Source organism: Onthophagus taurus, chromosome 8 (genome assembly GCF_036711975.1).
Source record: "Onthophagus taurus isolate NC chromosome 8, IU_Otau_3.0, whole genome shotgun sequence".
In the NCBI taxonomy this organism is placed as follows: domain Eukaryota; kingdom Metazoa; phylum Arthropoda; class Insecta; order Coleoptera; family Scarabaeidae; genus Onthophagus; species Onthophagus taurus.
Window position 1 is genome coordinate 6,816,479 of NC_091973.1, and position 26,900 is coordinate 6,843,378.

Genomic DNA, 26,900 nt, shown 5'->3' on the forward strand with positions numbered 1-26,900 from the left:
ACATATTTAATTTGCCGTAATTTTCAGTTAATTCTTCATGGAAATACATAAAAAAGCGATTAAGAAAACATTGTAATTTATTTATAAATTTAGTTGAAAACACGATACAATCGGCCGGATTTAGAGTGGTTCGAGTTTATTTCGAATGCCAAGTTTTTTGGAGCACGTCGTCTACATTACACTATAAATACAATTTCTAAACAACGAAAAAGGGAGAGCAGCAGAAAATATTTAGACGCGAATGATTAGATTTCAATTATTAAATTTATATATATTGGTCCATGAGATATAATATATGTCAATAAGGAAACTAAATAGTGCGAGAAAACAATGTGATCCTATAGGTAGGTAATTTGTGAGCCAAAATACGAAAATAAGCAACTTTCTTATGAAACGTGTACTAAAATTGAACCCAAGGCGACTAAAACAAGCTCCAAGATCATTAAGGTAGTATTACACGAGCTCATTTCTTGGCATCACGTTGGATCACAGAGATTATAGGTACAACAGCTTTTAGCAACCCCATTAGTCATATTTTACACCCAAAGATGTTTTTGCGAAAATTATATGCCGGACGTATCTGTTTAGATTGTACTTATACGGTTTATTGTTTCTTGGCACATCCAGATATATCGATGCGTCAATCTCTTGAATTATTTTTAATTTTGCTAAATTAATGTTTTATTTATAGTGTAGTTGCCGCTAAACTGACGTTACAAAGTTGTGGCTCTGAATCAACAAAGTTGCGAGTTGGATTTATAACATTTGACTCACAAGGACCGTGGGTATAATCGGTTTGTTAATTGCGGATGAATTATGCCTATATTATTTATCCACTTCCGATGAATTAATGGGCGCGTATATTAATAGTGTATGGGCTACATAAAGTTCGTAATGATTCACGAGTACGATTACGGCCCATAAAAATAAAATTTGAGCGTTCCACTTTGCAAAAGAGTCGAAAAGTAAATGGCGACCCCAAAATAACTTGTTCATAAATCTTTTGACATCAGTGACGATCTTTTGCAATAGTCAAACATTTATTTTGAAGACAATTTTAGTTTTTAACCGGTTATTTTAGTTAAAATAGAACCAGAACCAGAAAGTACCTACACCGAATTTACGAGATCGATGTAAATAGGCCGATACCTCAACGTTGGATCCTTGGAACGGTTCTAGTTTCGTTGCAAAGCAGCCCGAAACGCCAGAATCCGCACCTGCTATAAATAGCTTTTATTTTCAGCCGAATTGTCTAATCAAACCAGTAGAGATATATCAAATTACGGATCCTCACTTCTCCATCTAAGCCAATTATTTTTGCCTTGATCCTTTCAATCGGCGAAAATCCTGAAGTTATTTCGCATATTTTTAAACGTTTCTAGTGAAATAATTAAATATCGATGGAATCGTGCCAAGAATGCTTGAGGTTCATATCATACGAATTACTGTGAAATAGTGTTTTCCACGCTAACTTCACTTGCCAATATTTGATATTGTCCTAGTAAACAAATACAAATAATTAAATCTATTATCACTTAATTTATGCACATCTTTATCGTTGTTAGTCAAAAATAACCTTGAGAAAGAATTTTGATTAATTAATAATCACACCTGACAAAAAAACCCTGAGACTTTGCCATGGCATTCAATGAATCACATTCGCAGATGATGATTTGGAACTAGTTGAGGACGATGCCAAATGGGTCATTAATTAAAAATAACGAAAGGGATTCATAGACGATAGGAAACTTAATTGTTAAGATATTTTTATAAAGATTTGATATTATTTTGGTTCGATTAGTCACTATCGATAATCAACAAATGGGCATCGACGGAGGATGCGGAGGCGGCAGCAGGCAGAGATCCCTATCCCGGTACCGACGCCGACGCCGAGCATCTCTACGGAGTGGGGCATCGACGCTCTGGGGGGAGACGTTGTCACGCTCTAGTTTAGAATCAGGGTGCGAGTTGAGGTTCTTTAGTCAGTGCTTTGGGAGGCCACGAAGAAAGCTCTAGGGTAAGACGAACGAAGATTAAACGACGCGAATATTACACGGAATTAGTGGATGAGTGCGGTATCATAACTTTCGGTGAATCTAATAGTGAATTGAGCGACCATCGAATACGTTTGCAAAGAAGTAAGTGTGCTTGGTGCGGAATTTAGTACGAAGTCGACTTGTTCATCTATGTTAGCGGGATAACGTGACATTCGAGAAAGCATGGGAGTGGCGGAGGATTTCGCTCCCAGCTTCACACAAAAACCACAGCTAAGACAAGAAGATGATGGTAATCGCCTCATCTTCGAGTGTCAGTTACTTGCTTCCCCAAAACCCGACATCCAATGGTTCAGAAGCGATACACTTCTTTCGGAGGATGGCCGAACAAATTTCAAAATCCAATCTGTGGGGACCAACAAGTTCCTTGTCGTCTTGGAATTAGACGATGTCATAGAGGCCGATGCTGGCTTATACAAGGTCAAAGCGAAAAACAAGATGGGCGAGGTAGCTGCCTCCATCAACTTGAATTTCAGCCGTAAGTTTACTTAATGTTAAATTAATATGTAATTATCTTCTTTTTCCTTTTAGCTATGGATGAGCCACGAGAAAAGTGAGTATCATCAAAAATCGGTTTTATCATCATTTTGTTGGCAACGGCCTTCTTGGCCACGTAACTTTTGCGTCAGAGTTCATATTTCTCGGCGCCCGCATCTATTATTATTCCCCTTGAATCATCTCTTAACCTTTTTTTTCCTTAACGTACGCGTAGACAAATCGACGGCATCGCGCCCACCTTCGCCAAGAAACCAGCCATCAGGCAGGAAGAAGATGGTAAAAGATTACTCTTCGAATGCCGTATTCAAGCTGATCCTAGGCCGGTCGTCAGCTGGTTTCACAATACCAACGCCGTTACTGAAGGTTCACGTCACAAGGTAACACACATTTCATCAATGCATAACTATTAGAGTTGGTCATCAAAAATTTTGGCTACATTATATTTGTACGTTTTGTGATCACTTCTATAATTAGGTTATTAGACAATCATTATTAAAAAATTAAATTAAAAAAAAATTTATTGATCTCACTATAATCATAATTTCTTGGCAGTGGATCAACATGATAAAATTGAAAAGGTGTTATGATAGATGTCGAATCGGATTTTAAAAGCTGACTTAATTCCATCTTTTGCAGTTGAGGGTAGATAAAGATGGCCACTCGTATTTTGCAACCCTTGAAATCAAGAACGTTACCGTTGAGGATGCTGGTAAATACAAGGTTACTGCAAAGAACGAGTTGGGAGAGAGCAATGCTACGATCAGTCTCAACTTCGACAGTAAGTAATATGTTATTTGTCCGTAATAAGCTTCAATGTCAGGCTCGGTATAGTTGTTGTTGTTTTTTGTTGGTTTTCGGGATAAGGGGGGTGTTTAACTGCAGAGCTTCTAGTTCTCAGGCTTTTTAATGTTAAGAGGAACCAACATATTTTTCTTCCATGTAAATTTTATTTCAAGTATACTTGTGTGTATTGATTTAATGGTCCAGATTAGCGTTTGGATCTGCTTTTGTGTGTTGATGTGTCCAAGCTGTTGGTTTCTCTTAAAAACGTCATTTTTTAGCTCTGTATAAAGGATGAGAAGTCATCTAGCACTCGTGCATAATAGTACAATGGAACTAACAGACGCCTAATCATAGCTCAGCTTTTAATTTTTGCCATTTCTTAACCCGATATTCAATTAATCCGTGTATTATATTTATACATTGGTGTGGGATATTTACCTTTTTTTCTAGCGTGGTTATTGTAATTTTTATGTATTATATAGTAGTTTTGAAGGCCATGCTCTTATGCAAATATGTTTCCCATTTTTTCGAACGTTGTATTACAGCCCTGTAAAAGATTAAAAGCTGAGCTTTTGTCACACGGCGACCATTGTAACCGATGCGCGAGTGCGTTGTATATTTTTGGGATATATTTGTTGGATGAGTTTCTGTGTATAGGCGATGAAGCTCCAGTACCCGATCAAGAGGGCATCAAGCCGACCTTCACCGAAAGACCCATCATTCGCCAAACAGATGACGGGGCGACGATAACGTTTGAATGTAGGTGCGTCGGAGAACCCAGGCCGGATATACAATGGTATGTATCATACATTGATACCCCCGTGTTGGTTTACACAATGGACCACCGATATATAGGTTCCACGGGAAGAAGGAGATCAAAATGGCCGGAAGATACACCATGTCCATGGAGATGGATCAAAAGTTGTATTACTTAGCACGATTAGAAATCAATAACGTCGAAAATTCCGATAAAGGGGAGTACAGGGCCATAGCCAAAAACAAATATGGCGTCGGAACCGCGACGATAAATCTTAATTTCGAGGGCGACGGTAAACCAAAGTAAGAAATTCGTTGATTCGTTTTACGGAAGAATCATTGTGTATGTTCCTCAGGATTCCGGATGGAAAAGCGCCGCGATTTCCGAAAAAGCCCACTATACGACAAGATGGTGATGTCCTGGTTATGGAGTGCCTCCTCGAAGCAAACCCCGCGCCGGATATCACGTGGTACCACGGAAACCAGACGATCGCGGACAATACACGCGTGAGAATGTTCCGAAAAGCCATCAGCAAAGACACCTACATGTTAACGTTAGAAATTTCGAATCCGACACGAGAAGATGGCGGAAACTATCGCTGTAACGCATTCAATAACTTTGGGGAAAGCAATGCTAATATTTCCCTTAACTTCCAAGGTATCAATCATCTCGAATATCGCGTAACGAAACCGAGCATGAGCATGGCCTTTTTCTCGAGATCAAAAAAAAACGTCTCTTCACCGTCTACCGATTCTTCTATTTCTAGGCGGAGACGATGCTGCCGGCTTCGCACCATCTTTCATCGAGAAACCCAAGATCATCCCCAACGAAAGCGGCACCCTCATCACGATGAAGTGTAAATGCAAGGCCAAACCAAAGCCAGAAGTCACTTGGTTCCGCGGCACCACCGCCGTTAAGGAATCCGCTAAAATCAAGATATCCGTCCTCGATAAAGAAGAGGACATCTACGAACTCACACTCGAAATTAAAGACCCCACCGCACCCGATGGCGGCACATATCGGTGTCACGTCAAAAACGAATTTGGCGAAAGCAATGCTAATCTAAACCTTAACATCGAAGCCGAACCAGAACCCGAAGGTGATGGACCAACATTTGTTGAAAAACCAAGAATTACATCGCACCAAGGCGGAAAATTAGTCGTCATGGATTGCAAGGTAAAACCTAATATCATTAATAATTTTTACTAATTTCTCACGAATTAAAAATTAAAAAGGGGGAAAAGTAAAACTTTTTATGAGAAATAATATTGTTTAGTTTATACGTTAATATGTTATAAATTTGTTCATTTTAAGGAGAAAAGTTCCTAAAAAAATATGCTCAATTCTCAAAGGTAACTGAGATACAGCCAGTTAATACATAAACTGATTTATTTAAATGTGTACATTACCAATTTATCCTGACGTGCCTTGATTCGTGCAGCACTGGTCGTAATACGAAGGATTAGCTCATCACGCATGTTTACTTTTACTTGATAAACATCGCCTTTCAGCCATCCCCACATTCCGTAATATAACGGATTAAGGTCCGGTGACTGAGCTGACCAATCCACCGTTCCGCAAAGTAACAGTATTGGAAGCTCTAAATATCTGCAATTAAGTTATTGTCAATTATTCCACACCATACATTCACAGAGAATTTTACCTGAAAATTTGTTTCAACACTGACATGTAGATTATCCTCAGACCAACGGTGATCATTTCGACTATTATTGATTCTATTCCGAGTGAATGTTAGATATTACCCATTCACGAAATTTTAATCTCCTGGCAGAGTTTGCTGGTTCAAGGTATTGTACTGATTGAACATGGAATCTAGAAAGTCTTCTTGTACTGGTAGATGGGCTGCGTTCTACCGATTGAAGAATTTGTTCAACTTCATTCAGACTTTGCACACCTGCACGTTGAGTATTCATTACTTGTTCTTGGAGCAGAACCGGTTTCATGCAATCTGGAATCTCTCCTATAGTCATCACGAGCATTTCGAAATCGTAACAAAGCACCATATCAGCATGTTCTGCATGAGTCAATATGTAGCATTATCAACAACTTAGTCGACATAATAATGTTAAATGTCAAACATTGACAAATGACTGTTTCACAAAAGCCGTGCTTCATTAAGCACATGTTCATAGGAACTTTTCTGCTTAAAATAAACAAATCTATAACATATTAATGTATGTACCATTCCTCATGAAACACACCCTGTATAGTATACATGTTTCGAAACTATTGTTCCATCTTCAGTACCTATTATTGGAAAAAAATTAACAATTAAAAAATTATTGGTAAAATACAGTGAAAGTATCGGAATTAAGTATAAATTTATATTGAAGCTATTCTTCTTAAACATAAAATATTTTCTATAAAAAACATCAAATAATTAACTTTAAAATTTGGAAAAATAACTTATGTTATGGGCAAAGAATAACCAGAAGTGACAGTGGCAGTGTCCCACCAAATCTGACCCTATATTATAGCGAGTTACCAATGTATGTTGCTATTGGTGGTAAAGATTTGGCAGAATACCGCTAGTGTCACTTCCAAATAATTCTAGTTCTACTATATAATTTAATATACGTACTTTTCTAATACGTATATTTAACCTTTCAACTACTTCAATAAAAATAACACTATATTGTATATAACACTAGACCTAGAACTAGAATCATTTGGGTTTAGCCACACGTCTCTAAAGACGGCTAAACCCGAATGATTCTAGTTCTAGGTCTAGCACTGCATAACAATTAAAACTAGAACTAACACTAGACCTGAATTAGAAAGTTTCGAGTTTTATACTAGCACTGTTACTATGTAGAATTAACACTATACCTAGAACTAGAATCATTTGGGTTTAGCCGCACGTCTCTAAAGACGGCTAAACCCAAATGATTCTAGTTCTAATTCTAGGTATAGTGTTAGTTTTAGTTTTACACTACTATCCGTGCAAAAACTCAATGCCCCTCACTTTAGAGATAGATATCTGATAAAATTGTGACAAACTTTGTTGTAATCACTGAACATTTCTACGTAACATATGTTAATTTGAATATGTTCGGATCGACGGTTTTCTTTTTATCGCGAGTTAAATGAGAAAAGTACCCGATTTTTTACGGTATCGACAACTTTGCGATTTTTTTTCTCGAAAACTATCATACGAAAAAATTTGAATTTTGAACAGGTGGTAGCCTGATGTGTTCTTAATGAGTGGCATATTTTATTTTTTCGATATTCCATACAGATTCGCGGAAAATCGCGGTTTAGTAATACGCCGTTATGTCGAAAACGGCTGAGTGGATTTCCTCGCGGATTTGACCAAAATATGTCAAATTATGTCGGTTGTCGGATTCCGTTATCAGTTATTAAAGAAAAACTGAAATAAGCTCTGCGGGGTGACGGGAGTTCCGTCCAATCGGAACAGATGGTGCGTCCCAGATAGGACGTCGCGCCTTATTTCTTTATATAGGTAAGATAAAGGCGCGACGTACTGTCTAGGAAATCCGACAACCGACATTATTTGACATATTTTGGTAAAAACCGCGGTGAAATCCGCCAGGTCGTTTTCGAAATAACCGCATCCTGCTAAACCGCGAAACTATATGGAATATTGAAAAAATAAAACATGCGCTATAAAAGAAAAACCGCGGACCCGAAAATTTCCAAATTAACATGTGATACGCAGAAATGTTCACTGATTACAATAAACTTTACCGCAATTTTTTTCATCGAGCGGTTACGAAGATATCGATCTAGAACTAGAATTGCACGTCTCTAAAGACGGATACGTTCATAAAGAGTTGGATAACATTATAAAGTATGTTTACTCAACGAACCTTGATTCTGTGCTTTTTGTAACTCGTGATAAGATGGCGGATTTTAAATCGAGCCTCCAACATCAAACGAATCGACGATTTCTGGTTATTCTGGGTTTGAATTATAATATATTTCTTATAATAACGGTACACGTACCGAAGCCGAAAAACAAAAAAACAATCATATAAATTTGCGGTACAGACGGGTGAATTAATTTTCTAAAAATTCGTTTAATAAATTATCGGAATTATTTTTCGATTGTTTCGAGATTTTAAATTATTCTAGCAAGTTTAGATTTAACGATTTGGGTTGGTGATGTATTAATTTTATGTTTTTAAGGCTTATTTTATGATTAATTTCTAAAAAGTGTTTGAAAATAGCAGTCTTTGATATGTTTTTTAAAACGAATTAGTACATTTCTACCTGTTTGACCAATATATATTTTATTGCAATCATTACAGGATATTTTGTAAATACCGTTGAGTAAATTAAATTGGAATTTATGTTTATTATTCAGGAGTAAATGAGAAATTTTAGTCATGTTTTTTAGTTAAAGAATGTAATTGGTCCTTATTAAATTGCTTTTTTGATTTTCGGCTTCGGTACGTGTATCGTTATTATAATATATTTCGTTCACTCCCACAACCCATAACATAAGTTTATGTTTAAGAAGAAAAGCTTTAATGTAAATTCATACTTAATCCTTATAAACCTTAATATTCCATCAAATTGTAAAATAATTTATGTAAGTTTTCCCCTCCTTTTTAATTCCGATACTTTCACTGTATTTTACCGTTTTTATTTTTTATTTTTATCCGTTTAACGGTTTTTGTTAATCTTTTTTTCCAATAATAGGTAATGAAGGTGAAACAATAGTTTTAAAACATGTACAGTATGTCCACGGAAAAGGTGTTGAATAGGAAAAACCTTTTTATTTTTAATTTTATCAAAAAAAGTTAATCTTGATAAAAAATTTTGCTAGTACTTAGGGATCTTTAAATTTATTTTAATATCAATTAACTAATTCCAAATTAACAATGCAGAAGTTGCAAGTTTATTTACTCAAACACACTACCACCCTGTTGGGCACATGCCTTTAAACAAGTAATTCTTCAAAAAATTTTCAAACCTCATGTAAAGATATTGAAGCATCTCTAATTGCATCCTTTAATTGATCAGTAGTGGCATTTATTTGAGGTGTGCGATAAACAATTTGTTGTTCCAATCTCACCCATATGAAAAAATCCATTAATGTGAAATCTGGACTCCTAGGCATTGAGGTCTTATATATAATCTAGAGAGCATATGTGGTGGTGGTGGGGGTAATCAGAAAGTCAGACATGTTGGATGTACCGACCTGAACTTAGCTATAGGTTCAAGTCTCTATTGTACCTACAATTATAACCTCACAATTCTCATAAATTTTATTTTTATTGAAAGTTTTCGAATTTTTTTAGTTTCACATATGTTTCTTATAATTTGGTAGGTTGGACGATTATTTACAACAGTCCATAAAATGTTTCTGGTTACTTGACTTGGAATTAACAATTAAAGGCCTCGGTGTAAGAAGGGGACAACTCCTTGTCTTGATAAATGGAGCTACTCCCTTTTTGCACCGAGGTCTTCATATTGAAGTAAAGTTTATTATTAAGGACTGTTCAGTTTTTTTTAAATAAGCTAACAATTATTTATAAGCAAAGGTTAACGCGATCAATCAGAATTGCTTTAAATATTTTCTTCTTAGTTTATGTTAATTATAAGGGTTATGGCTAAAAATTATTAAGTTCTTTTAAAATATCATATAATTAATAATTATTTATCAATAAAAAATTAATGTTTTGTTTTGGTTATTATTTTCTGTCTTTCCAGTTTATAATAATATAAATTCTTGCAGAAGTATATATCAGACTTTCGAATTTCCCGCTAAGTTGGTACATCTAACATGGCGACCTTTCTGGCTTCATTTTAGGCGTGGTGGGGACAACAGCATACGCACTCTAGATTATATATAAGACCTCAATGCTCCTAGGAGGCCACTGAACTGGTCCTTGTCTCCTAATCCAGTGGTCTAACAGTGTCTAATCTTGTTGAAAATAAAATAAACGACTGTATTCTAATGGAAGATTGTCTAATTCACCGTCGAGGAAATTTCTTAACATAGCTAAATAAATATTTGCATTACAAGGAGTGTCAAAGAACACACATTTACTTTAACATAGTACTGACGCCTCCGTGGTATTCGAAAATGCGGATTAGAGTCACTCCAATATCGTGCATGTTGCGAAGCCACAATACCATTGGTCGAAAAAGTTGATTCATCAAAAAACATTATTTTCTTATGAAATCCTCTTTCCATACTGCCAACCCACAAACAAAAATCCAAACGTTTTGCTTCAAATTCAAATTCATTTTACTCGTCATGGATTACTTAGTATTAACAGAAAAAAATACATATATTATATAATTACAAATTGACTGAAAATGGTTTTAAACGCCGCTTCAAAGAGTCATTTGAGAGACTTCTCGCGTCAAGCGGTAAGCGATTAAACAGTTGTTGGGACGTATATATCAGGCCCCGTTGAGACTTTTGTAATCTGCAAAAATTAGTCCGAATATCATGCTTGCCTCTCGTGTCATAATGATGAAAATTAGAAGAGATATCATTCTTATCGGCATATAAAATCGCTTCCAATATAAATTTTGATGGAATAGTTATAATGTTTGCAGTTTTTCGTAAAACCGACCCCACCAAGCACACGAATAGCTCTACGCTGGAGCTTGAAAATATGACTACTAGCTGGAGTATTTCCCCGTGCCAATATACAATATGTCAAAAGCGAGTGGACTAAAGCATAGTATGCTATTCTCGCAGTTTCAGGAGGAACCGTATCAACTACACGTTTCAGTGCGTAAATGTTTCGGCCCCCACAACTTGAGCATGCTCGTCAAAACTTAATTTTGGAGCAGTTACAATTACGCCTAAAAACTTAGTGCCGCTGGGATTCTGAGGGATAAGATTTCTAAGGCCAAGTAACATATGTACCGTTTTAGAGTTATTAAGAGAAAGTTTATTTGCCACAATCCAATACATGATTAAAAACTGGCTTGTATGGATGTATCTTGTTGTGTTTTAATATCTTCTGAATTTGCGACTTTTTAACAAATTGGAGATTTTCAGCTCTTCTTCTTAATGATAATTTCCGGTATTCCTCTACTGAATGTAATACCAACAAAGTGCTTGCATCATTTTCATCGTATCTTTTTTTTCTCTGGGTATTCGCAACAATGACCCAGTGCTTAAAAACTTCAACATTTTTTACGGCAAGTAATCTCAGAAATGTGCACACTAACTCGACGATGGCATTTTTCGCCTTTCCCATAACATTGCACCAACTAAATTTTTTGTTGTAAAGTATAATGTAATACTACGGCTAATAAAGTATAAAAGCGAAGTGTTAATAAAGCTTGTCACTATCAACGCCTACTAGTACAAAAATGATCACAAATAAATAAAAGTAGGCAAAGTAGGTAGTTTTACTTTTGAACAACTTTTCCTAGTAACTTATTTCCAAATAATAATAAATGCCTTTATTAGAAAATAAGCTTAATTGTATAAAAAAAACATACAAAAGAAAATAGGCGAGTTCCAGCTTGTATTAGTTACTACAGCTGCTCTAACTAACCTAAGAAACAAAAAAAGAAAAACAACAAGATTGCAAAACATGTCAGATCAACGTTTGTGCCCCCATGACTTCTGAAATAAAGACAAACGATAGAAGGGTGGCGACAGTCTTCCGCGAAATCGTGTATTTATTCGGTGGACATCATTTCGAAAAGTTATCAGTTGGTACAGATACTGTGGTTCCTTATAGTTTATAATTTTATGGAATAGGCACAAACACTGCACTTTCCTACGATGATGCATATTTAGCCATCCCGCATAATTCAGTTTTTAAGATATTCTGTTATGTTTTCTAATTCCATATATATACCGAAGACATGAGTTTTGTACTCGTTGAATACGTGTTATGAATTGAGTCAAAACAGAGGTTTCGCACATCTTTTTCAGATGAATACCAAGGTAGTGTCGATGAGGAAACAACATCCTCAGATGATAATAAGCCCTGGATATACAGTTGGAGACATGCTTCTTATAGCAAAAACTGTTATCCATAATCATACCCAAATTCTTCCAATATCTTCTCAAATTAATGCACTTTACTTTTGTAACATTTAAAGTTTTTTCAATTTTCTGAACACCGCGTATAAAATATGTTAAATGTTGAACTAGCAAAATTTTTATCAAGATTTTTCGTGGACATACTGTATACTATATAAATTTTTCAATTTTTTATTTTTAAAACCTAATAAAATTAATGTCAAAAAAAAAAATTTTAAAATCTAGGTTCGTGCTAATCCCAAACCAACGATAGTCTGGTACCGAGAAGGTCAAGTAGTAAAAGAATCCAGCAAAATAAAAATAGTCATCGAAAAAATCGAAGAAGAGATTTATTACATAAAACTCGAACTCAAAGATCCCGATACCGAAGACTCAGGTCTTTACAAATGCAACATCAAAAACACTTTAGGAGAACTCAACGCGAATCTCACACTTAACATCGAAATCATTCCCGTCATTAAAGAAAAACCGAAAGTTATCAAAATCGTTAAAAAACGCACAGTTATCGTTGAATGTAAAGTGCTTAGCAAGTTCGCGCCTGATTGCACTTGGTTTAAAGAATCGACGGCCGTCAAAGAAGACACTAGACACAAAGTCCAAGTTGAACAAGTTAAAGATGTAAGATTTCATTTCGAAATTGGAGTGACTTTTTAATAATTTTTTTTAAACATTCAGGGTGAATTCGCGGTTAAACTCGAAATTTGTGAAATCGAGAAATCCGATAAAGGCATGTACAAACTTGTCGCTCGCAATGAAAAGGGCGAGGCTACTTCACAAACGGTTGAAGTAACCGATCTTCCACCTGAAGAAAAACCGAAAGGAGATAAACCTAAATTAACACAATTAACTAATGTGGTAAGTATTAAAATAATTTTTTTTTTATTTTTGTTATGGAATGATTTTTTAGACTACCGAAGAAGGTAAAACGGTTGATTTTATATCAACTTTGAAAGTTACCGATAAAACGGTTGTTATAACATGGTACAAAAACACCACGATTATTCGAGAATCATCTGATGTTTCGATCTCTTTCGATGGCTCAGTTGCCAGATTGACTATTAGTAAGTGCAAAATATCTCACGCTGCAACCTACAAGATTGTTGCTAAGAACGAATTTGGCGAGGATGAATCCATCGCTACATTAACGGTTGTTGAGAAGAAGGAGAAAAAGAAGGAGGAAGAAGAAAAGGTAAGAAAAATTTTGAAATTTCTTTTAATGTTGTAATTAAAAAAATTAGTAACAAAATTTTTTCAAAATTTGTTTTTGCAACTTTGGATATAGTTTTTCGGTAAGTCTCGATCATCTATTTCCGATTCGATCGAACGAACGTTCGCAGAATCAAAGTTCTTCTAAACGTTTACGTTACGGCGATAAAATTTTATATGTTTACATTTTTCACCGTTTACAAGGTAAAGCTTCGGATATATCTTGGTCTAAATTTAGGCTTTGTGTATGCGAACAATCCGAAGTATTTCAGTATTCGAGACGTTTTTCAACTTTGTATTTTCACAAAAATTTTTAAAAATATACTAACCATTGATGTTATTAACAAAGGTTGAGGAGGTTGAATCCGAACCAGAACTTATTGAAGAAACTAAAAAGGTACACTTACACATCATTACTATAAACACCAACAATAAACACTAAATCAAAAAAATTTTTTTAATAGGAAATTATTGAGGAAGAAGAAAAAGTTAAAAAGCCAAAGGTAACAAAAATATATTTTAATATTTACTTTTACAAATTAACACTACAAAATATAAACTAAAATATAAACAAAAAAATAACACCTCATAATTTGTTTTGTCCCAAAATTGTTTTGCAGAAGGTTGAAAAGAAAGAAATTGTCGAAGAAAAGAAAAAAGAAGAAATAATTGAAAAGAAGAAAATCGAAGAGAAAAAGGTAAGTTATATATTTTTTGAAATCAATTTTTTTCTAATAATAAGTAGTGATGGAACGGAAAATTTTTTCAAAAATTTATTTTTCAAGAACTAAAAGTTATTTTTCAAGACGGGTTGGTACAATGGAAAGAGGACACTTTTATTAACACTTTGAGAAATTTTCATACTCATATTCCAAGAAATGGATTTTACACGAATTTTTAAAACTTAATCGGCGAAAATTGCAAAATCGATTATTTCAAAAATTTATTTCTTAAGAACTAAAAGTGATTTTTCAAAACGGCTTGCTGCATTGAAAAGAGGATACTTTAATTAATAATTGATGATATTTCCACAAGGATCCTTCAAGAAATTAAATTTATAGCGAATTTTAAAAATTATCGCAACATCGAAAATTTTATCAAAATTGTTTTCTCAAAAACTAAATGTTATTTTTGAAAACGTGTTAGTTCATTGGAAAGAGGACACTTTTATTAACACTTTGGGAAATTTTCATACTCATATTCCAAGAAATGCATTTTAAACGAATTTTTAAAACTTAATCGGCGAAAATTGCAAAAGTCGATTATTTCAAAAATTTATTTCTCAAGAACTAAAAGTAATTTTTTAAAACGGCTTTTTGGATTAAAAAGAGGATACTTTAATTAATAATTGGTGATATTTCCACAAGGATCCTTCAAGAAATGAAATTTATAGCGAATTTTGAAAATTATCGCAACATCGAAAATTTTATCAAAATTGTTTTCTCAAAAACTAAAAGTTATTTTTGAAAACGTGTTAGTTCATTGGAAATAGGACACTTTTATTAACACTTTGGGAAATTTTCATACTCATATTCCAAGAAGTGGATTTTATACGAATTTTTAAAATTTATTCGGCGAAAATTGCAAAATCGATTATTTCTCAAGAACTAAAAGTGATTTTTCAAAACTGCTTTTTGCATTAAAAAGAGGATACTTCAATTAATAATTGGTGATATTTTCACAAGGATCCTTCTAGAAATTAAATTTATAGCGAATTTTGAAAATTATCGCAACATCGAAAATTTTACCAAAATTGTTTTCTTAAAAACTAAAAGTTATTTTTGAAAACGTGTTAGTTCATTGGAAAGAGGACACTTTTATTAACAATTTGGGAAATTTTCATACTCATATTCCAAGAAGTGGATTTTATGCGAATTTTTAAAATTTAATCGGCGAAAATTGCAAAATCGATTATTTCTCAAGAACTAAAGGTGATTTTTCAAAACTGGTTTTTGCATTAAAAAGAGGATACTTTAATTAATAATTGGTGATATTTCCACAAGGATCCTTCAAGAAATTAAATTCATAGCGAATTTTGAAAATTATCGCAACATCGAAAATTTTACCAAAATTGTTTTCTCAAAAACTAAAAGTTATTTTTGAAAACGTGTTAGTTCATTGGAAAGAGGACACTTTTATTAACACTGTGGGAAATTTTCATACTCATATTCCAAGAAGTGGATTTTATACGAATTTTTAAAATTTAATTGGCGAAAATTGCAAAATCGATTATTTCTCAAGAACTAAAGGTGATTTTTCAAGACGGCTTTTTGCATTAAAAAGAGGATACTTTAATTAATAATTGGTGATATTTTCACAAGGATCCTTCAAGAAATTAAATTTATAGCGAATTTTGAAAATTATCGCAACATCGAAAATTTTATCAAAATTGTTTTCTCAAAAACTGAAAGTTATTTTTCAGAACGTGTTGGTTCATTGGAAAGAGGACACTTTTATTAACACTTTGGGAAATTTTCATACTCATATTCCAAGAAGTGGATTTTATGCGAATTTTTAAAATTTAATCGGCGAAAATTGCAAAGTCGATTATTTCTCAAGAACTAAAGGTGATTTTTCAAAACGGCTTGTTGCATTAAAAAGACGATACTTTAATTAATAATTGGTGATATTTTCACAAGGATCCTTCAAGAAATGAAATTTATAGCGAATTTTGAAAATTATCGCAACATCGAAAATTTTATCAAAATTGTTTTCTCAAAAACTAAAAGTTATTTTTGAAAACGTGTTAGTTCATTGGAAATAGGTCACTTTTATTAACACTTTGGGAAATTTTCATACTTATATTCCAAGAAGTGGATTTTATGCGAATTTTTAAAATTTAATCGGCAAAAATTGCAAAATCGATTATTTCTCAAGAACTAAAGGTGATTTTTCAAAACGGGTTTTTGCATTAAAAAGAGGATACTTTAATTAATAATTGGTGATATTTCCACAAGGATCCTTCAAGAAATTAATTTTATAGCGAATTTTGAAAATTATCGCAACATCGAAAATTTTACCAAAATTGTTTTCTCAAAAACTAAAAGTTATTTTTCAGAACGTGTTAGTTCATTGGAAAGAGGACACTTTTATTAACACTTTGGGAAATTTTCATACTCATATTCCAAGAAGCGGATTTTATGCGAATTTTTAAAATTTAATCGGCGAAAATTGCAAAATTGATTATTTCTCAAGAACTAAAGGTGATTTTTCAAAACGGCTTGTTGCATTAAAAAGACGATACTTTAATTAATAATTGGTGATATTTTCACAAGGATCCTTTAAGAAATTAAATTTATAGCGAATTTTAAAATGTTATCAAAATTTCAAATATTGTTTTCTCAAAAACGAAAAGTTATTTTTCAGAACGTATAAGTTCATTGGAAAGAGGACACTTTTATTAACACTTTGGGAAATTTTCATACTCATATTCCAAGAAGTGGATTTTATGCGAATTTTTAAAACTTAATCGGCGAAAATTTCAAAATCGGTTATTTAAAAAATTTATTTCTCAAGAACTAAAAGCGATTTTTTAAAACGGCTTATTGCATTAAAAAGAGGATACTTTAATTAATAATTGGTGATATTCCCACAAGAATCCTTCAAGAAATTAAATTTATAGCGAATTTTGAAAATTATCGCAACATCGAAAATTTTACCAAAATTGTTTTCTCAAAAACTAAAAGTTATTTTTGAAAACGTGTTCGTTCATTGGAAAGAGGACACTTTTATTAACACTTTGGGAAATTTTCATACTCATATTCCAAGAAGTGGATTTTATGCGAATTTTTAAAATTTAATCGGCAAAAATTGCAAAATCGATTATTTCTCAAGAACTAAAGGTGATTTTTCAAAACGGCTTTTTGCATTAAAAAGAGGATACTTTAATTAATAATTGGTGATATTTCCACAAGGATCCTTCAAGAAATTAAATTTATAGCAAATTTTGAAAATTATCGCAACATCAAAAATTTTACCAAAATTGTTTTCTCAAAAACTAAAAGTTATTTTTGAAAACGTGTTTGTTCATTGGAAAGAGGACACTTTTATTAACACTTTGGGAAATTTTCATACTCATATTCCAAGAAGTGGATTTTATACGAATTTTTAAAACTTTAAAACTTTAAAAAAAATTCTGGATATCCGTTCCACCACTAATAATAAGCTTGAGTAGGAAATATAATTTGATTTCAAAAATATAATGTAGCATGGCAGCAAAGTTGTTATGTATATAATATATTTTATGGAAATTATATGTATTATATATATTAAATGAGAAATTTTGCTGCCTTGATACATAAATACTGTTTATATGTATAAAAAGCATGTTAATGTACTGTAAAAATTAATAGAAGGAAGAAGAAAAGAAAATGAACGATGTCGATAAGAAAAAACCAGCAGAAAAGGAGCCGGAGAAAGTAAGTGTATTTTGTAATACCATTGTTGGGACTTTGGTAAAAATGTGTTGTTAATGTCCTGTTATAGGCCAAACCAGGCAAGAAAGTTAGCAAGGTAAATACATTTCATCGTCACCAAGACACAAATTACGTTACTTTTCTTTCAAATATTTAGGTTGAAGAACTTAAGACGGAATCTCGAAGAAGTTCGGTTGTTAAAGTGGAACAAAAGGTATTATTATTCTTTCGCTTCTATAAAAAAGAAATTCTTCACTCATATTTTGGGGGTTATTTTAGATCGTTCAAGATGGGGAAACTAAATCAGAAAGTAGACGGTCTTCTATTCAGGTAGCTTTATTTTTCTTCACCAAAAATTTCAAATTCGTAAATTTATTATATTATATCGTAACTAGGTTGAGGAACAAATTTCCGATTCCCGTCGCTCTTCCATTGTAGAAGAAAAGAAAAAGAAGGTACTTTTCTTAAATTCCTATCCTAATATCCCAAATACACTCTATATAATTTTTTTTATTAATTTAGGTCGTGAAGAAAACGGCTGTTAAGGAAACGGTAAGTAATTAAAAATAAACAAATTTATGTCTTGTGTCTTAACAAACTTTACACACAATAAAATACAACAAACAGACACCTACAAACGACGTTGAAGCAAAAACTGAAACGAAAATAGAAGAAGAAAAGAAGGTGACGGAAAAGAAGACTAAAGAAAAAGTTGCTGAACCAGAAAAGAAGCCGAAAGAAAAATCGGCCGAACCTGAAAAGAAACCAAAAGATATCGAACCTGAAAAACCAAAAGCAAAATCAGTTGAAGATAAAAAGGTTGAAGATAAAAAGATTGAAGAACCCTCTGTAATTGAGAAGAAACCTTCATTGAAGGCGCCAGAATTAATCGTTCCTCCGGAAGAACCCCCGAAACTTAGAAAAGTATCAAAAGCTGGAGAGGTACATTTGAAAAAATTTAAACTCACTTTTTTACTATCACATTTTATTTTTTGTTTTACACCAATCACTTAACTAATTACCCTTTCCTTTTAATTTTAAGAAATTATCAAAGAAACACTAAAAAACCCCTTTGTTTTTTTGTTTATTATTTGTTTCATGTCTGCGTCTGTTCGTCCCTTTGAAATCTAGAGCGAAGAAGTCGCCAACGACAAAGTGAAACTGGTAAGTAATCTAATTTCTTTAAGATCTCTCTAAAAACTCCTCCATTCTATGCACTTTTCTGTTTGTGTTTTATTCACTTTGACTTGTCTTTTATTCTCCCCCACTATTCTAAGACGGAGGAAAAAACTAATGCCAAGGTTATCAAACCCAAACTCGACCGACCCAAGTACCAACCTCAGTCTGCTACTTCGGAGTCATTCTTGAACGTTCAGTTGAAGGCTGTTACTAAGGAGGCTAAAGAGGCTCAGCAGGCTGAACAATCTCAAATTGCGCTTAAGGTAGAATCAGGCATCTTCAAGGCATCCACTTCTTTCTATTTCTTCTATATATGCTAATAATTTTTTTCTTCTATTTCTTATCTTTCATATTTACTCTAAACTTATATGAGTTTTATCTTTTCTTAAGATCATTCTTCTACTCTATTTTACTACTTCTAACATTCTTCTCTTAATCGCTAACATTTTTCTTCTCTATCTTTCTAATTTCAATCTTTCTTAATATAAATTTTCGATTAAAAGTGTGGAATCTTATTTAAAATATTTTTTAACGAAAAAGAAAAAAAAATTTGTGACTTTTTCGTTAGAAAACGACGGAGAAGGGGACACTTTGGGAAATTTTCATACTCATATTCCAAGAAATGGATTTTATACGAATTTTTAAAACTTAATCGGCGAAAATTGCAAAATCGATTATTTCAAAAATTTATTTCTCAAGAACTAAAAGTGATTTTTTAAAGCGACTTTGTGCATTAAAAAGGTGATACTTTAATTAATAATTGGTGATATTTCCAAAAAGAACGTTCAAGAAATTAAATTTATAGCGAATTTTGAAAATTATCGCAACATCGAAAATTTTATTAAAACTTCAAATATTGTTTTTTCAAAAACTAAAAGTTATTTTTCAAAACGGATTGGTTCATTGGAAACAGGACACTTTTATTAACACTTTGGGAAATTTTCATACTCATATTCCAAGAAATGGATTTTATACGAATTTTTAAAACTTAATCGGCGAAAATTGCAAAATCGATTATTTCAAAAATTTATTTCTCAAGAACTAAAAGTGATTTTTCAAAACAGCTTGTTGCATTAAAAAGAAGATGCTTTAATTAATAATTGGTGATATTTCCACAAGGATCCCTCAAGAAATTAAATTTATAGCGAATTTTGAAAATTATCGCAACATCGAAAATTTTATCAAAACTTCAAATATTGTTTTTTCAAAAACTAAAAGTTATTTTTCAAAACGTGTTGGTTCATTGGAAAGCGGACATTTTTATTAACACTTTAAGAAATTTTCATACTCATATCCCAAGAAATGGATTTTATACGAATTTTTAAAACTTAATCGGCGTAAATTGCAAAATCGATTATTTCAAACATTTATTTCTCAAGAACTAAAAGTGATTTTTCAAAACAGCTTTTTGCATTAAAAAGAGGATACTTTAATTAATAATTGGTGATATTCCCACAAGGATCCTTCAAGAAATTAAATTTATAGCGAATTTTGAAAATTATCGCAACATCGAAAATTTTATCAAAACTTCAAATATAGTTTTCTCAATAACTAAAACTTATTTTTCAAGACGGATTAGTTCATTGTAAAGAGGACAGTTTTATTAACACTTTGGGAAATTTTCATACTCATATTCCAAGAAGTGGATTTTATACGAATTTTTAAAACTTAATCGGCGAAAATTGCAAAATCGATTACTTCAAAAATTTATTTCTCAAGAACTAAAAGTGATTTTTCAAAACGGCTTTTTGCATTAAAAAGAGGATACTTTAATTAATAATTGGCGATATTTCCACAAAGATCCTTCAAGAAATTAAATTTATAGCGAATTTTGAAAATTATCGCAACATCGAAAATTTTATCAAAATTTCAAATATTGTTTTTTCAAAAACTAAAAGTTATTTTTCAAAACGGATTGGTTCATTGGAAAGAGGACACTTTTATTAACACTTTGGGAAAATTTCATACTCATATTCCAAGAAATGGATTTTATACGAATTTTTAAAACTTAATCGGCGAAAATTGCAAAATCGATTATTTAAAAAATTTATTTCTCAAGAACTAAAAGTGATTTTTCAAAACGGCTTTTTGCATTAAAAAGGTGATACTTTAATTAATAATTGGTGATATTTCCACAAAGAACCTTCAAGAAATTAAATTTATAGCGAATTTTGAAAATTATCGCAACATCGAAAATTTTATCAAAACTTCAAATATTGTTTTTTCAAAAACTAAAAGTTATTTTTCAAAACGGATTGGTTCATTGGAAAGAGGACACTTTTATTAACACTTTAGGAAATTTTCATACTCATATTCCAAGAAATGGATTTTATACGAATTTTTAAAACTTTATCGGCGAAAATCGCAAAATCGATTATTTCAGAAATTTATTTCTCAAGAACTAAAAGAGATTTTTCAAAACGGCTTTTTGCATTAAAAAGGTGATACTTTAATTAATAATTGGTGATATTTCCACAAGGATCCTTCAAGAAATTAAATTTATAGCGAATTTTGAAAATTATCGCAACATCGAAAATTTTACCAAAATTGTTTTCTCAAAAACTAAAAGTTATTTTTGAAAACGTGTTAGTTCATTGGAAAGAGGACACTTTTATTAACAATTTGGGAAATTTTCATACTCATATTCCAAGAAATGGATTTTATACGAATTTTTAAAAATTAATCGACGAAAATTGCAAAATCGATTATTTCAAAAATTTATTTCTCAAGAACTAAAAGTGATTTTTCAAAACAGCTTTTTGCATTAAAAGCCAAGAATTAAATTGAGTTTTATCTTTTCTTAAGATTACGCTTATTCTTCTTCATCTTATTCTTCTTCTCTATTTTACTACTTCTAACATTCTTCTCTTAATCGCTAACATTTTTCTTCTCTCTCTTTCAATCTTTCTTATAAAGGTCTATTTCTTCTATAATGTTCGATGAAAAGTGTAGAATTTTGTTTAATATTTTTTAACGAAAAAAAAAAAAATTGTGACTTTTTCGTTAGAAAACGACAGAGAAGGGGAAGGAGGCTGCGAAAAAGACGGTGAAGAAAGGTGAAAAGATGGAAAAATCATATGAGCTGCCGGAGATTCCTGATTATGAACGTCCAGTGTTAGAGAAGTTTGAGCCTCATGATATGCCGGAGTACGCCGGCAGGGATAAGACAAAATTAACAAAGGTGAGAAGCTGCCAGTGGCAGATTGCCTCCGGATACAGAATTTTTGGCTGGCTACGCTTACTAGTTCGGAGAGGGTCCATATTTATAATTGCATATTATAAAGAGATGAATTCAGTTTTGGCTCAGCTTATTGAATAATAATGCGTTCAGTAGTCGCGATGCCTTCGTAACAAATCGAGTGTGACTGCTTGTGCTGACAGGTTTTTTGGTTGGTGACAAAGTGTTTCATATTTTAACACCATGCCGCAGGATTATCCGAAGGTGCCGGAGATCAAGAAACCGGAGGCGCCCAAGATCGAGATTCAGAAGGAGAAACCTCCCGAGATTCAAAAAGAGAAGAGTCCAGAACCGAGGAAGACATCTTTAGCACCTGGTACTGGCGCTCCTCGCAGAGGTTCTTTGGTTCCACCAGAAGAAGTGGGACGCAGGGCTAGCTTGATCATCACAGATGAGGTATACAAATCTCGTTCATAAAGCTAAACAGGTGCATTTCAGGCCGAGGAGAAGGAGACTTTTTTTGACACGTCCGATTGTGTAACCTTATCTTTTTATGTAGGAACATAGGAAACTGCGTCCCGGCGAAGTCCTGGACGACAAAAAGGTAACCACCAAGGACATGCCGCAGCGAATGCCTGGCAACGTTCGAACGATTACTTTAAATTCCAGCTCGCCAAAACATCCTATTCGCTTTTATTGTCTTGACGAACACTCATACTTACACCAGACGGACGCGCTCGCGCATACCATATTTCTTCTTTTAAATAACTCGGCCTTGCTTACGCAAGCAAAAATTCTCAACGAAACTATTTTTGGGTTAGATCCCCAATCTCTGCTACGGTTTTTCTAGCCATAACTTATCTTTTAAATCCGTACTATTTATTTTCAAATCGACCTAAACTTAACCTAAACGGATATAGATTTTTTTTATAACTAAAATTAGAACTAACACTAGAAACTTTCAGGTTTTGCAGTGCGTCTTAAGAAAAGGTTTGACGTTTCGGATGCCATGTTGCAAGAGGATACTTTAATTAATAATTGGGGATATTTCCACAAGGATGCTTCAAGAAATTAATTTTATAGCGAATTTTGAAAATTATCGCAACATCGAAAATTTTATCAAAATTGTTTTCTCAAAAACCAAAAGTAATTTTTCAAAACGTGTTGGCTCATTGGAAAGAGGATACTTTTATTAACACTTTGGGAAATTTTCATACTCATATTCCAAGAAATGGATTTTATATGAATTTTTAAACTTAATCGGCGAAAATTGCAAAATCGATTATTTAAAAAATTTATTTCTCAAGAACTAAAAGCGATTTTTCAAAACGGCTTGTTGCATTAAAAAGAGGATACTTTAATTAATAATTGGGGATATTTCCACAAGGATCCTTCAAGAAATTAAATTTATAGCGAATTTTGAAAATTATCGAAACTTTTATCAAAATTTCAAATATTGTTTTCTCAAAAACTAAAAGTTATTTTTCAAAACGGATTTTTTCATTGAAAAGAGGACACTCTTATTAACACTTTGGGAAATTTTTATACTCATATTCCAAGAAGTGGATTTTATACGAATTTTTAAAACTTAATCGGCGAAAAATGCAAAATCGATTAAATAAAAAAATTTATTTCTCAAGAACTAAAAGCGATTTTTCAAAACGGCTTTTTGCATTAAAAAGAGGATACTTTAATTAATAAGTGGTGATATTTCTACAAGGATCCTTCAAGAAAATAAATTTATAGCGAATTTTGAAAATTATCGAAACTTTTATCAAAATTTCAAATGTTGTTTTCTCAAAAACTAAAAGTTATTTTTCAAAACGTGTTGGTTCATTGGAAAGAGGACACTTTTATTAACACTTTGGGAAATTTTCATACTCATATTCCAAAAAATCGATTTTATACGAATTTTTAAAATTAATCGGCGAATAATGCAAAATCGATTATTTCAAAAATTTATTTCTCAAGAACTAAAAGCGATTTTTCAAAACGGCTTTTTGCATTAAAAAGAGGATACTTTAATTAATAATTGGTGATATTTCCACAAGGATCCTTCAAGAAATTAATTTCATAGCGAATTTTGAAAATTATTTTTATTAAAACCCAAAACTTTCTAGTGTTAGTTCTAATTTTAGTTCAATAAATTTTTTTTATATTTTAAAATTTTCAATTTTGTAAAAATGGTATGTATAGCGTGATTCGATCTGACCGATGATCATAATTGAATCTCTTCTGACAAATAACTAAAAAAAGCACATTTAAGCATGCAAATCTGAAAAGTCACAAGCTCTTTTCGCAGCGTTTTCGTCTTCGTCAACGTAAATAGAAGCGTAAATAGAATTTTTATATATATTTGTATATGATGTGATCGGAAAATTGTAATGTCTTATATATATTTGTGTATATTTATACATATGTATAAATATGATGTCGTTTATTGTTTATGTTTAAACGAATGCGTTATGCCAACAGGGTGGAAAGTTACGACCTGGTGAGGTACTTGACACAAAGGTGAGATTTGTGTTCGAGCGACACAAAACTGGCCTTCGAAAGTTGGCATGCCTGGTTATGCCGGATATAACAGTATTAATTGATTTTTTATTTTGTGCTTATAGTTTTGTTGGGTTTTTATTTTTTTTTTAATTTTTTTTTGTTACGTTATTTTTTTTTTTAATTACATAATTGGCTTATAATTGGCTTGGTTTATTTTTAAATGGTTTCTAAATTAAAAGAAATTTATTAATGAAAAATGTTAAAAACAAATTGAAAAGCGCCGTTGGTGAATATTAAATATTAATTAATTATCATAATGGTAAATGTATTATTATTATTGGTAGAGAATAATTTTTCTTTGTTTTTTTATTTCTTTTAAAGAGCAAAAAAGGCCTCAGACCTGGGGAATTAGACGAAGGAAAGGTTAGACCCACTTTTAAAGTGATAGTTTATAGAGAAAAATTTGTCAATAAAATTTTATGTTTGTGTCTAACGGTTTTTTTTAGAAATTTTTTCAGCGGGGATTGATTTAGAATAGAAGTGCCTTTATGTCAATAAAAAAATATGTGGTTTATAGTATCTAATCGAAAGGGTTTTTCTTTACACGTCTTAGTATTCCGTTTATAGTTTTTTTATAATTTAATTTCTTAATTTTTTAGTTGTGTTTAGTTGCGTTTCTATGTTTATTTTTCAAGTGCTAACGATTCCGAGATCTCTCAAAACGAACTACACTGACCGATCTCGTATGCGAAACTTTCTTGTAAATAAAAAAAATATATGTGTACATATTCAGCTTTTTCAACGTGCTCTAATTTTACGTGTACGATTAATTTTGTATTTCTTGCGCGCCTGCAGGCTACATTTAGCATGTTTTATCAACAACGCGGATGGCATAATCGCATTTGGCTGAAGTTTTCTTCTAATTTCGAATCGTCAAAAATGTTTAATGTCTCAATATTTAAAATAAAACATTTTAACACATTCACACACATTCTACATATTAACACAAAACTAAAAAGAATTGTATATTTAACATACTCAAATTAAGAAGTCAACCTCGTATTTACTTTCATTTAATTAATATAGCGACGTCGTGCAAGTTCCGACGTGCGAAGACCAAGCTTGGCTGAACTTGAAGATATGATTAATAAACCCAGCACACCTCTAAGACCAACCGGAAGTGGAGGCCCACCGATTATCGTTGATGTACAAGAAAGTTATTCAGCTGTTGAAGGTATTATTTAATTAAATTTTAATTAATTTTTTGTTTTACTAATTTTTTGTTATTTTTAGACCAAAATGCTTACATCACGGTTCAAGTCGAGGGTAACCCTGCTCCTACATTCAAATTTTATAAGGTAACTAAGACTTCTTATTTATATTAATTAATTAATTAATATATATATATATATATATTAGTGATGGAACGGATAGTGATTTTGCTATAATTAATAATTGGTGATATTTCCACAAGGATCCTTAAAGAAATTAATTTTATAGCGAATTTTGAAAATTATCGCAAATTTTATCAAAACTTCAAATATTGTTTTCTCAAAAACTAAAAGTTATTTTTCAAAACGTGTTGGTTCATTGGAAAGAGGACACTCTTATTAACACTTTGGGAAATTTTCATACTTATATTCCAAGAAATGGATTTTATACGAATTTTTAAAACTTAATCGGCGAAAATTGCAAAATCGATTATTTAAAAAAATTTATTTCTCAAGAACTAAAAGCGATTTTTCAAAACGGCTTTTTGCATTAAAAAGAGGATACTTTAATTAATAATTGGTGATATTTCCACAATTATCCTTCAAGAAATGAATTTTATAACGAATTTTGAAAATTATCGAAAATTTTATCAAAACTTCAAATATTGTTTTCTCAGAAACTAAAAGTTATTTTTCAAAACGGCTTGTTGCATTAAAAAGAGGATATCCACCACTAATATATATATATATAATAAATTGTATATATATTTTTTAATAATATATTTTTATATATTTTCGATATATTTTTATATATAAAATAAAATTTGTATACAGGGTGATTTATAACATACGGAGCAGACTAAAAGGACTTAATAATGTTTTGTTAAAAACTTAATAGTTAGATAGATATCCCATGTTAATTTTTTAAATAAGTTATCGTCCATTTTTAAGAAAAAGAACAATTAAAATACTTGTTAAATGACATGTCCGCTGCTAGGTAACCAAATCAACGGGATTGGCAGCAATAAAAACATGGTATTAGCGATTCTCAACAAATAAACACCAGTTTTTGAGCGATTTAACAAATTTTTAAATAGCCGTAACTGCCATAT

At 32.0% G+C, this 26,900-nt stretch overlaps 1 protein-coding gene and 1 long non-coding RNA gene across 19 annotated transcripts in view; one reads left to right on the forward strand and one right to left on the reverse strand.

Annotated features, from left to right (window-relative positions):
* Positions 1–59: 59 nt before the first annotated feature.
* Positions 60–8,027, reverse strand: LOC111424930 (uncharacterized). The gene is made up of 3 exons (XR_002707662.2): positions 7,944–8,027; positions 5,756–6,360; positions 60–5,700 (listed from the first exon to the last, which is right to left on the reverse strand). It is a non-coding gene; the product is annotated as an uncharacterized lncRNA (long non-coding RNA).
* LOC111424928 (projectin protein bent) overlaps positions 1,961–26,900 on the forward strand; it is a 62,183-nt gene continuing 37,243 nt past the window's right edge. For 3 of the 18 annotated variants that reach the window (XM_071198418.1, XM_071198435.1, XM_071198427.1), the window contains exons 1-28: positions 1,961–2,532; positions 2,586–2,607; positions 2,767–2,929; positions 3,189–3,330; positions 3,993–4,131; positions 4,191–4,394; positions 4,448–4,749; positions 4,859–5,268; positions 12,329–12,721; positions 12,779–12,958; positions 13,011–13,292; positions 13,659–13,706; positions 13,774–13,812; positions 13,930–14,007; positions 17,662–17,727; positions 17,795–17,821; positions 17,882–17,938; positions 18,004–18,054; positions 18,120–18,179; positions 18,247–18,276; positions 18,352–18,666; positions 18,856–18,888; positions 19,002–19,166; positions 21,911–22,084; positions 22,334–22,537; positions 24,959–25,000; positions 25,664–25,811; positions 25,871–25,935. In XM_071198418.1, the coding sequence (XP_071054519.1) occupies positions 2,220–2,532; positions 2,586–2,607; positions 2,767–2,929; positions 3,189–3,330; positions 3,993–4,131; positions 4,191–4,394; positions 4,448–4,749; positions 4,859–5,268; positions 12,329–12,721; positions 12,779–12,958; positions 13,011–13,292; positions 13,659–13,706; positions 13,774–13,812; positions 13,930–14,007; positions 17,662–17,727; positions 17,795–17,821; positions 17,882–17,938; positions 18,004–18,054; positions 18,120–18,179; positions 18,247–18,276; positions 18,352–18,666; positions 18,856–18,888; positions 19,002–19,166; positions 21,911–22,084; positions 22,334–22,537; positions 24,959–25,000; positions 25,664–25,811; positions 25,871–25,935 (4,152 nt within the window). In that variant the 5' untranslated portion in view covers positions 1,961–2,219. Of the gene's footprint in view, positions 2,533–2,585; positions 2,608–2,766; positions 2,930–3,188; positions 3,331–3,992; positions 4,132–4,190; positions 4,395–4,447; positions 4,750–4,858; positions 5,269–12,328; positions 12,722–12,778; positions 12,959–13,010; positions 13,293–13,658; positions 13,707–13,773; positions 13,813–13,929; positions 14,008–17,661; positions 17,728–17,794; positions 17,822–17,881; positions 17,939–18,003; positions 18,055–18,119; positions 18,180–18,246; positions 18,277–18,351; positions 18,667–18,855; positions 18,889–19,001; positions 19,167–21,910; positions 22,085–22,333; positions 22,538–24,556; positions 24,596–24,958; positions 25,001–25,663; positions 25,812–25,870; positions 25,936–26,900 lie in introns of all 18 variants that reach the window. The other 15 variants (XM_071198420.1, XM_071198428.1, XM_071198421.1 and 12 more) reach the window with 14 other exon arrangements.